The sequence below is a fragment of the Electrona antarctica genome, assembly GCF_951216825.1.
Source record: "Electrona antarctica genome assembly, chromosome: 2".
NCBI lineage: Eukaryota > Metazoa > Chordata > Actinopteri > Myctophiformes > Myctophidae > Electrona > Electrona antarctica.
Genome location: NC_136807.1, coordinates 24871208 through 24883225, shown reverse-complemented (window position 1 = coordinate 24883225; position 12018 = coordinate 24871208). Strand labels below are relative to the sequence as shown.

General features: G+C 42.1%; 1 protein-coding gene, 1 long non-coding RNA gene and 1 pseudogene across 4 annotated transcripts in view; all 3 read left to right on the top strand.

Moving 5' to 3' along the window:
- The first annotated feature begins 980 nt into the window (after nucleotides 1–980).
- On the top strand, nucleotides 981–3366 carry LOC306939808. Its single transcript, XR_013791931.1, has 3 exons — nucleotides 981–1114; nucleotides 2939–3034; nucleotides 3125–3366. It is a non-coding gene; the product is annotated as an uncharacterized lncRNA (long non-coding RNA).
- Nucleotides 3367–4464: 1098 nt separating this feature from the next.
- Nucleotides 4465–7938, top strand: LOC306932651 (protein transport protein Sec61 subunit alpha-like 1; annotated as a pseudogene). Its single transcript has 3 exons — nucleotides 4465–5361; nucleotides 5521–5816; nucleotides 7934–7938. The product of its transcript is annotated as a protein transport protein Sec61 subunit alpha-like 1 (transcript).
- The window catches only part of elk1 (ETS transcription factor ELK1), a 26504-nt gene continuing 21728 nt past the window's right edge, over nucleotides 7243–12018 (top strand). For both annotated transcript variants that reach the window (XM_079524109.1, XM_079524108.1), the window contains exon 1: nucleotides 7243–8158. In XM_079524109.1, the coding sequence (XP_079380235.1) occupies nucleotides 8137–8158 (22 nt within the window). In that variant the 5' untranslated portion in view covers nucleotides 7243–8136. The remainder of the gene's footprint in view (nucleotides 8159–12018) is intronic.

Below are 12018 nucleotides of genomic sequence, written 5' to 3'. Positions count from 1 at the left end.
AACTCACACACACTGTGTGGCTCACAATTTATCAAATGACAATGTAATTATTCACCATCCATTATGGTCAAGTATCCATTATTTTCTTGGCCGTTATTCTATCGATTTAACTTTTTCTATTAATCGCATAATCACAAAGAATGTATGTGTTTTTTCTACTTGTAATCGACTAAAGGGATACAGTCTAATTAAGCACTTAAGACCCCTTATACTTTATCATACAATGAGATGCACAAAAATACAGAAAAGGGACTCCAGTCAACAACTTATGGGGTGGCTCCCAGACTTGATCCTCACCACCATAGATATATATAAAGGCTAGATGGCTCAAGGTGGAATCTCTGACGTAGTCCACCCGGCGGCCATCTTACTTCGGGGCTACTAATGACAGCTCAAACTAAAACAGTCATAACTCGCTCAAATCTTGACGGATTTACAAACGGGTTGGTTTATTACAAACGTTGTCAACATGGCTATGATTCAGGACGCTTATCTGCTTAATTTTGTTTTTTATATGAACGTTGTATAAAAACATATATGTATGCGGACGTCTCCGACGTTTATAACAAACCAAACCGTTTGAAAATCGGTTTAAAATTGAGCAAGTTGTGGTTATTTAAAAGTACATGCCCCATAGACACAATGTTATGCTGCCCCGAGGTAAGATGGCCGCCACGTAGCGACGTCGCTCTCCATTGGCCAGAGCGCGGGTGAGCCATCTAGCTTTCTTATATATATCTATGCTCACCACTATAAAGACCATAGGCTATAGGACGTAACTTTACGCAGTCAATGCGTGGTTAATGTGAATGTATCATAGGCGTGGAAGTGTCATGGTCTGGCCCTCTGCCTATCTATTCCCCTCTTTCTGTATCTCTCCCTCTGCCCAGTTGTGTCTGCCTTTCCACTTTGGCCACTCCCACTTCCCATTGCAGCCCTCAGTCCTAGTTACACACCTGGTTCCACTCTCATCAGCCCAGCCCATTACAAACCTGTGAACTCTGCTGCCTACAATCAACCCACCACCTATAAATACTGGACTCAAACAAACTGTCAGAACATAATTCTTTGTCCGGTGCTCAACGTCGTCCCCTGCTCTACCTTCATGTTTTGGGTTTGTCATTTTGTATTACTTGCATTCTTGGACTTCCTGGCCGTGGCTGCTTCATGCTCCTGAAAGGTTTTTGCTTTTTGGACTTCTGGTTTATTGCTTTGCTACTGCTACTTATTTTGTAAGCTTGACTTTCTGTTTAATAAACCAGTTATTTTGAACTTTCCTCTGCATTTGGGTTCAGTCATTCTGCTACCGTGACAGGAAGTGGGGGGGGAATGTGAGTTATACTCCCTGTGTGTGCTCGTCATTGTGTCCCTGAGTACAAGTAATACTGAGTTTTTTCGTACAACGCCCTACTGATCACACGCACAAAAGCATCAACAGTAGCAGATCCGCAAGCTTATAGATCTGCTACTTTTGATGCTTTGGAATTTGAATCCTGAAAAGTAACAGTTTTGCACATATGCAGCTATATCTTGCGCCACCCCTTACCCCTTATCCCTAAACGTATTTACCATTTATTTATCTTTTAATAGTAAATTAAATCAAATAGTCAATCTAACTCACAACGTGTCTATGTAGATTGGCTAGTTGAACTATTTTAAAATGTTTTAAAATAGTAAAAGGCAAATAAGTTTAGGGCGCAAAGACGATAGGCTACAGTAGAGTAGCTATAATAATAACAAATTAATCTGTCCTTACTGCTGTTTAAATTACACACTTTTGCACCATTTTCATTGGTTGTTCCAACTTGTTCATATAGACAAATGGAGAAAATACTTTCAATAGCCAAACAAAACCATGATGTGGCAAATGTAGTCTTATTTCTTGTGTATTTATTCTCACAATGTATTTAACCACAGATTCTCAGGCTAATGTTTTATACGGTAGGCCTATATTTTTTTTTTATACATTTTGCAGTATGGGGAAGACATAGCATAGAGGGAGACAGTGTAGGACGGACAGACAGTGTAGGAAAGACAGACTGTATGAAAGTAGAGAGGGAGACCATTTAGGAGTGAGACAGATGAGAGGGAGTTGTGTAAAGACAGACAGTAAGCTGAGGGGAGACAGTGTGTAGATTCTACACTGTAGAAGGACTCAATTCAAATGAGCTTATTGGCATGAGAAAACATACGTTTACATTGACAATAAAGCCAGTGTCAAAATATAATAACTGGTAAATGGGGAAAGTATACAGTTGGAGGGGTTACAGGGTATACAGAGCTGTCACATTGCATACATGCTGTATAGGCAGTAGTAGGGTATGAAGCTTTTTGAAACAATTGGCAGCAATCTTTTGCAGTCACTTTGAGAATTTGAGACACATAGCAGCATTTTTTCCTCCAAACCATTTTAATACTACACAAGCCTCAGATCTGAAATGCGTTGAAAGGTAGCAGCTCTGTTTACATGTGCAGACTCAAGGAGAGGACAGGAGGGAGGGATGGGTTCATCTTCTCCTTTAGTTAACTTGTTTATCAATGCAATGTCTCCATCTAGAGGACAAAATGGATACTGCCTGTCTTTCAAAAGTCTTATCATCAAACCTAGACTGAGTTCAAAGGGAGATTTGTTCAATTCTACACCTGCTTATAAGAGGCAGCTTTCGCAATTTGGCAACACTAGAGAAATAGAGAAGTTGTTTTAGGTTAAAACAGGCGGTTGCTAGGGTATAACAGTGGTTGATATGGTCTAATATAGGTGGTTGCTGGGGTAGAATAGGTGGTTGCTAGGGTCTAATATCCAGGTTGCTAGGGGGAAACAGGTGGTTCCTATGGTACAGTTGCTTTATATACTGTAGGTCTAATATGGTTTGCTAGAGGTGAAACCTGATGATGATGATGAGGACTCGTGTGTGTGTGACCAATCTGTTGATGACAGGAGAGGACAGAGTGAGCTGACTGCTGTTGACGAGCCAGGAGTTGGAGCCAGTGGAGGGTGCCTACAGAACGTTGCTGTACCTTTGGACCGCGGCGGGTAGGATTTTCCTACCCTCTGTATATGTGAGTTTCTGTCTATTCCACCATGTGGGATGGAGAAACAGTCTTTTGCCTTGTGTCATTTCAGATCCATGGTGTATTGAAGTAGACGCACTATTCTGATTCAACGTATTCGATGCTGGACTGCATGGAGGCTCTCTCTACAGAGAACTGTCTAACAAAACGCACTTTGCACATTTTGTAGTTTTGACGATTTTAGAAGTTGTTTATTTTGTTTTGTTTATTATTTTGTCCTTTTTTTCGTACATTTAGTTTAGCTGTTAGGACTTTAGGGTAATAAATAGTGTTTGTATGGCATTTTAGTGGCCACTGTACAATGGAAATAAAAATAATGTTAAACGTTGATCCATGGTTTGGTATCAGTCTCTCTCCTGCACTTTAAGGTCATTGCTCTCTTACCTGGTAAAAACTGAACCTGTGTATGTCCTTGGACAAACTGAAGCTAAGGTTAAAGGTGTCAAAGAGTTCCCCTACTCTATAAATAAGAGGGTGGCGTAGTCAGTGGGTTTATGTATTTTATTGAGAATTGTACAGCCTTAATACCCTCGCACGTTTATAGTGCAATGCAATTAATTAATGGTCGTATGTCCTAAAGTGGTAATAACAAACATTTTGTTAACAAGGTAATTGATTAAGTACTGTGTGATGGCCCCTGTCACAAACGTATTTGCCATTTTTTACTATTTTAAAACATTTTTAAATAGTTAAAAAATTTGCTGATGCTGTAAAAAATACATTTTACTGTGTGCCTGCAGCTCGCCAAGTCTGTGCAAATTATTATAGCATGCATGTTAGCATGCTAACATGCTAGATTTCAACCTGTGTTTTGCCATTGCATGGCAGGCACACAGAATTAATAACTGTGACTGGCCTATATGTCACGAGACTCACAACCTTATATGTTACAGTGTCAACAGTCTGACGCCATGGACTCATGGACTGTGATGATGAGAGTTTCTCCACCAGACAGAGAATAAAAGCCCTCACAGACAATCTCAACAATATCCCATAATCCAACCAATACAACTTCACTTATCACTGCCCTCTGATACTGACTTCCACAACAGGATCATTCATTCAGACTTACTTCGGACAGTCACTCAAAGCCATCCTTTGGATCAAACATGCAGACTTTACACAGTAAACACTATCACAGCCGATAGTGCTCAGCGTGCAACCAGTGGGAATAAACTTTATATTGTATGGAGGCATAATCAAGGAAACAAGCAAAAACAGACAATGGACATCTTTGGAGATAATCTTTTACAAGTCATCAAGCTGGCCTGTGCCTTTCTGCCAGAGATCCGGAAACCACTGAAGAAAGTTCAATTCAAAGTAAGGCTACTGTTCACTGCCATCGCATTGGTCATCTATCTAGTATGAAGCCAGATGCCACTGGTTGGCATTATGCCACCAGACTCGGCAGATCCATTGTACTGGATGAGAGTAATTATGGCTTCCAATAGAGGTACTCTGATGGAGCTGGGCATCTCACCCATTCTGACATCAGTCCTATTCATGCAGTTCTTCACGGTTGGAGACAAGACCAATGACAAAGTGCAGAAGTTGTTTGGAATGATTCTCACCATTTAATATGCCACCACATATGTTATGTGGGGCATGTATGGAGATCCTTGGGTGATTGATCTTGGAATCTGCCTGCTTATCATCCTCCAGCTGTTTGTGGCCAGTCTAATGGTGCTGCTGTTGGACGAGCTTCTCCAGATCTACGGTTTGGGTTCTGGCATCTCCCTGTTCATCGCAACGAACGTCAGCAAGACTATCGCCTGGAAGGCGCCCAGCCCTGTCACTGTCAACAGTGGCAGAGGTACTTGGGTTGAGGGAGCCATCTGTGCTTTCTTCCATCTGCTTCTCACCCGCACGGACAAGGTGCAGGCCGTGAGAAGCTTTCCTGAGACAGAACCTGCCCAACATCTGGAACATCATCGCCACGGTCTGCGTCTTCTTCTTGTGTCTGCGGCCATCTTCTTCCAGCGCGTAAGGGTGGAACTGCTCATACCCGATCAAGCTGCTCTACACCTCCAGCAGCATGCCCATCATCCTGCAGTCTACCCTGGTCTCCTACCTCTACTTCGTCTCGCAGAGGCTCTCCATGCAGTTCGGCAGCAACTTCCTGGTTAATCTCCTGGGATCCTGGTCTGACACCACTAGCGCCGGTGGAACGGCAGCTCATGCCTACCCAGTGGGTCGTCTCTGCTTCTACCTGTCTCCACTGCAATCCTTTGGCTCTATACTGTACGAGCCAATTCATGCTGTCGTCTATATCGCTTTCATTCGGTTCCTGTGCCTTCCTTTTTTTGATGAATTGAACATGGTGGACCCTATTGGAAACGAGTGTAATGCTTAATTGGGTCGTCCACTCACAGTTAACAGCCTTTGTATTGAGTTTGTGCTTGAAATGTACTGTAATTCTGCAAACTGTTAATACATTTTTCAATCAATCAATCAATTCCTGTCCACGAAATGGATCGAAATGACGGGATCTTCTGCCAAAGATGTGGCCAAGCAGCTGAAGGAACAACGGGTGGTTCTGAGGGGACACAGAGAGTCTAGCATGGTGAAGGAGCTCAACAGGTACATCCCCACAGCTGCTGCCTTCGGTGGCATTTGCATAGGAGCACTATGCGTGGTGGCCGACTTAGTGGGTGCCATCGGTTCTGGTACAGGAATCCTCATGGTTGTGACCACCGTCTATCAGTACTTTGAGCTCTTTGTCAAAGAGCAGAGTGAATATGGGAGCACTGCTCTTCTAGAAGATACACACAAACCATCCATTCTCCATACTCCATATAATGTTGTTTTCCATTATATTGTAACTGACACATTTTGTCTGTCCAGAGTATCATTATTGTTGGGTATGGGTTAGGGCTGTCCCCCCTAAAAGAGGAAAAATACATATCATATACACGGCAATACCCGCCCTCCGTCACAACGGATGTTGTCTCCATGGTAACTGCATGGATGCTGAACAGAGAGCACAGTGGCATAAAAGGAGCTGAGAGCTTCAACTCTGAAAATAGAGCTTATGTTATGCCAGCATCACACTGCTGGTTGGTTCTGCTAGCACCACTGTGTCACAACTTATGTACCAGCACCAACTGTCCCTTCAATGAGCTCACAGTGATTCTGATTCTACTACTGTAGCCTACACATCACATCACACAGCCCAACAGACAGACAGAAAGCTGAGAGGGAGAGGGTGTTTCCCAAACAGTGGGCTCATTTGTGCGTCACGACTCGGGTGAAAATCTCTATCTTTTCCTATATATAAATATAGATATTTCTAAATATATTTTTTACAAATTAAAAATAATAATTGTATACATTTTAAAATAAACAAACAAACAAACAAATCTAAGAAATTTTAAAATAAATAAGAAGTAGTGAAAATAGCAAACCTACAAGTTCGTAAAGCGGCATAATGCGACATTTTGTGCACTAGATCTGCCATGGAGATGGAGACAGTGTAGGAGACTAGTGTAGCCTACAGTAAGATACAGTATTACTATAGTAATTCAGTTTAAACACTGGGGAAATGTTTTCATGTTTTGTAGTTAAGCAGTCCTAGTAGTATAGCGTGAACTGGTTTTATTTGTATTTTTTTAAAGAATAACTATAACGGAAATAACGTTAAAACTGTGAGGGGAAACGGGAGTGGTGAGAACAACAAGATCTACAAATGTGACACGTAGGCCTACACGTTGAGCACTATAGTTGAGCTTGTAGATTAAATCTCAAGTAGGAAAGCCTGGTGACTTGTGAATCCCTTGACTCCAAAACCGCTCTCAAAGGGCACCTACGGACGGCTGCAATTCGAAACTGACCCCCGTAAAAATCTGAATCCCCCCCCCCCTCTATGATGAATTCCTGTTCTGTTCTTTGACTATATAGAAGTGTCTATTTGTACGTCTCTAAATGTTTTGATGAATTGAACATGGTGGACCCTCTTGTAAACAAGTATAATGCTTAATTGGGTCGTCCACTCACAGTTAACAGTCTTTGTATTGAGTTTGTGCTTGAAATGTACTGTAATTCTGCAAACTGTTAATAAATATTTCAATCAATCAAAAAGGTTAAATCTCAAGAGGCGCAACACCGACCTCTGGTGGTCAGACGAGCCATCAGCAGGAAGACTTAGTGGTTGAGACAGGAAGGAAACGGCTTTAAATCAAGTCCTGTGGATTTGTGTTCCTGGGGACAAGTTGGACAACAAACCAACAAACAGGCTGGTCAGCGACATAACGTTCATACACACAACTTTATGGTAGTTTAGGTTTAAAACAACTATTGGTGTGACTAGGAAACCACCATCTTCCCCGCTAGTTATAGTAGTAGTGGTGGTGTTTTGGGTCCAGTGTTGGACAGTTAGCATGCTAGGCTAACAGCGTCCATGTTACTGTTGTTAGTAAACAAACGCAGAACTTCTGAAAAAGTGTCTTTATAACGTCGAGTTTTAAAACGTTCGGCTTCCAGGACGTTACTTTACCGCGAAAGTAACCAGTGTTTATTCTACACTGGAGTTATAGTAGTTAGCGGCTAACGTTAGCTCGTTGGGGTTCTTTTATTTTTTTTGTTACAAACCTTTATTGAAAAGCGTAACATTAGACACCACATCGTTACGTAATATGGTGTTATATATTGTAACGTTATTAGGCCTAATTATAAAGCCGTATTAAACACCTATACAGATCTCAAGAGTTATGTAAACAATTATAAGAAGTTATTTAAAAATCAAAATTAAAAAGCAGTTGTTGTTGCGCCTACGGCACATTTAGACATGTAAACAACAGGCAGCCAGAAGAGTCGGTAATAATAAGTAATGCACGTTTATAATGCATGTTTTAACGTGCTGTAGGCTAGTAGCGAGCAGCATGGAGCTCACCACAGCTCTATGCACGGTTACATAACACACACGCACGCACAGCATCAGGTCGCAGCCCTGACGACTCAGCGAGGCTGATCTGAGGGGATCGAACAGTAAACTATGGACGCTGTGGAGTGTTGCTGCTGCCGGTGACTCCGACGGAGAGGAGAGAAGCGACATCCATTCGTCCCAAGATGGATCCAAACCTCATAAACGGTAAGAGAACACACACACGCGCGCGCACACTTTGAGGATCCATCATGTCTTGTAGGACCCCCGATGTGTTCGACAGTCACGTGTGTGTTTACATCCCTCTCTTCATGTCCTCTCACCGGGCTCATTGTTTTGATGTGATGAACATGTGATTAACTCCCTGCTGAGTTTATTGTTGTTGTTGTGGAGCAGCAGCAGGTGTGTGTGTGTGTGTTAGATCAGAGGAGTAGAAATGACATCAGAGGGTCTCTCTCAACAGGTGTCTGACTGTCTATCTACTGCTGCTGCTGAATTAGGGCTGGGCGATATGAATTCAAACCAATATTACAGTTATTTCAAACTTTTGCCAACGATTATTAAAATGAATTGTGAACATAGCAGATCTACAAGCTCACAATGTGACTGATCTGATGCCTCTTGAGATAAGGATAGGCTATTTTTGCAATCCACTATTGTACACAATGAAGTACAATAACAGCGCTAAGGAGTGTATAAATATAAGACTGATTGATTTAGTCGATTATAAGAAGTCATGTCAATTCAGGGGGTGCACAGAAAAATATAATGTTATATGTCCGTTTATTGGTTCTAAATATCGGTTTGATATATGTTCTGTTAATTGCCCAGCCCGATGCTGAATCCATTCAGGTTCGGTTCAGTCTGAAGTCTTATTGATGATCTTTTTTTTGTGTGACACTTATACACAACGGGGAGATTTACATGTGTCATTAGCATAATGATCCTCACTCACACAGATCCTAGACCTAGGTCAATGACAATAGATTAGAATCACAATAGTAAGGAATACAAGGAACAGGTCAGCGGACACATGATATTCCTGTGATCCTTCACAGATCATGAAAGGAAGAGGTGACAGCAGAGCAGACATGTGCTTCTCATTTTGCATAACCGTCTAACCGAGGCACTGGAAGAGAGAGGTGTGATTTGAAAGACCCTTCATGTCAAGTTACTATACAAATCACACAGCATGTGAATCTGTGTGTGATTTGAACTCCAAATCAAGAATGGTTTAGTCACCTACACGTTATACATGTACAAGTAAAGTAGTCAAACGTTGTTGGGACCTGTTCTGCACAATTGTGCTAACCTTACAATGCAACATAACAACAAAGTAATGGTAATCAATAAGTAAAAGTAAAAAAGAAATACTGAATGCGATGGAAATTAGCGTCTTGACTTAAAGGAACAGGAACTATATATTTTATATTTCAGTTTCAAAAGTGTGCAAAAGCAGAGGCACAAGTATCCTGTATCTGTCTTTAGCAGCAGTGTCAAATGTGAGAGAAACAGGTAGCAAGAAGGTAGAAAGAAGACTGGTCACACTTGTCCGTTTCACTTGTCTATGTACACGTGACTGACGTGAGAGTACCATTTTGAGCAGCATCTCAGGACTCTTACGTTTTTACATTTTTATCTGCCAGTTTGTCTGCTGTGATCCATGTAACTGTAACTGTCTGGGCGAAAACAAACTTGCACTCATGTAAACAAGATCATCAACTCATAAACATTTACCCGAAGAACAGTACGCTGGGGTGTTGCAAGCAAAAGCCAAAGACAAACAGTCCAAAGTCTCTCAAATAGCCTTAATATCAGACATGTGACCAACATAGAGCTGGGTAATATAGCAGTATATTATAAGATAAACAACAAACATTTGATTTACACAGCAGTGATGATACGTGAGCATTTGAATTCTTTTGAAAATACCGTAGCCGATCTACAAGCTGGCATCGCAATGGATAGGTATAGGCTTCAGGGCTTGACATTAACTTTTTGAGGCACTTCGGACAAGTACATTTCCCATTCACTTGTCCGGGCACAAAAGTCACTTGTCCAGAGCACGAGCACACACATATATTTTAATTCAACTAACTGTAAGTTGGTTTTACTTGGTGGATACATGTTTGAATATTAGATGAATATTCTAAGTTTCTAGTTTTCTATGTTAATAGCCCTAGATTAGAATGTCTATTCCAAATACACAGCCATAGATCGGTCGTATCCATGCACGGTTAGCAGACTGACCTTGTCGGCATTTTAACTTGTAGCACTGCATGTGCAGTTGTGCACTCACCCAATAATGAATTCATAAGACTTGGAGTCCTTTTGGGGACTAGTTTCATATTAATTTGAATGTTCTGGCAGAAAATGTGTTTCGGGGGCACGGTGGTCTGTAGTGCTGTCGCCTCACAGCTAGAAGGTCCTGGGTTCGATTCCCGCTGGGGACGCTGTGGGCGCGTTCTCTCCTCCGTCCTCACGTCATCTCATCATTGCCCATAGCCGAGGCGGGTCAGGTGAAAAGAAGCAGCTTGGACTCCTCATGCATAGAAGGAAGAATGAGGTCAGTCCGCTGCCCCCCCAGGTTGGCAGAGGAAGTGTAGTGCCCTGGGTGAAAAAATGGGTTGCAAAAATCGTGGGATAAAAATCTAAAAGTAAAAAAAGAAAATGTGTATTTAGTAAAAAATATCTCCACTTTTCCACAAGCTGCACACGGACAACATTCTTTCCGGCGAGGGGCCCGGAATGAGTGCAGGACTGAGCATATCAAAACCTCCCTTTAGAAAGCACTTAAATGTATGGTGCATACAAAAATTAGTGTGATCAATTACCCGACACCAATCGCAACACACCTGTCAATTGTGTGCACCATACAGTATGTTTGTTCCTTTGGGAACATCGACTGTTCCCAAAGGAAGTTTTCATATTTCCAGTCTAGCTTTTCCTCATGTAAAAGTGGCAATATAATAACATACGTTTTCTGCCAGAACTTAACTACTCTGATAGGACCGATCTATGGCTGTGTGTTTGGAATACATGAAATGTATGTAAGATCACAGACATTCTAGGGCTATTAACAATATTGGAAAGGTGATTATTAGAAAAATAATGACAATAATGCCATATAATATTGTTGGCTGGTAGGAGCGTCACAGAAAAAGCGAAACAAAGAGTGACTTGTCCAACGGACAAGTACAATTTTGATGCACTTGTCCGGGAAGATTTATTACTTGTCGCGGACAAGCCTTAATGTCAAGCCCTGGGCTTGATTAATCATTAATAGGATCAAAATCATTTTGCGATAATGGTATCTGCTATTATTAACCTGATTGAGGCAACGTTTATGTGGATGTATAACAAAATAAAAAATCAGACCTGGCTGAAGTGAGTGATGCAACAGCGCCCCCTGTTGGTACCCTAAACATATGCCTACATATAGGGACACAGGGACAGACAAAGCTGGGCATTGATTGGAGTGGCTGCACCCTGTGGTTGCACCACTCCAATCATTTCCGCAATAGAGGCTTTTTTATGGTTTATTTTTTAACATAAAAAAAAATGTCTGAAGAAGGTCTTTGACCGAAACGTTGCCTAACAATAAAGTTCGTATTGCAAGTGCAGACGGTGTGCGGGTCTTTGTGCACATTATGTGCATCCTTTTGAATACATTGAGCCCTGCCTACGCACCCGCCTCAGAGCATACAGGTGAATACATTGAGCCCTGCCTACGCACCCGCCTCAGAGCATACAGGTGAATACATTGAGCCCTGCCTACGCACCCGCCTCAGAGCATACAGGTGAATACATTGAGCCCTGCCTACGCACCCGCCTCAGAGCATACAGGTGAATACATTGAGCCCTGCCTACGCACCCGCCTCAGAGCATACAGGTGAATACATTGAGCCCTGCCTACGCACCCGCCTCAGAGCATACAGGTGAATACATTGAGCCCTGCCTACGCACCCGCCTCAGAGCATACAGGTGTGAATACATTGAGCCCTGCCTACGCACCCGCCTCAGAGCATACAGGTGTGAATACATTGAGCCCTGCCTACGCACCCGCC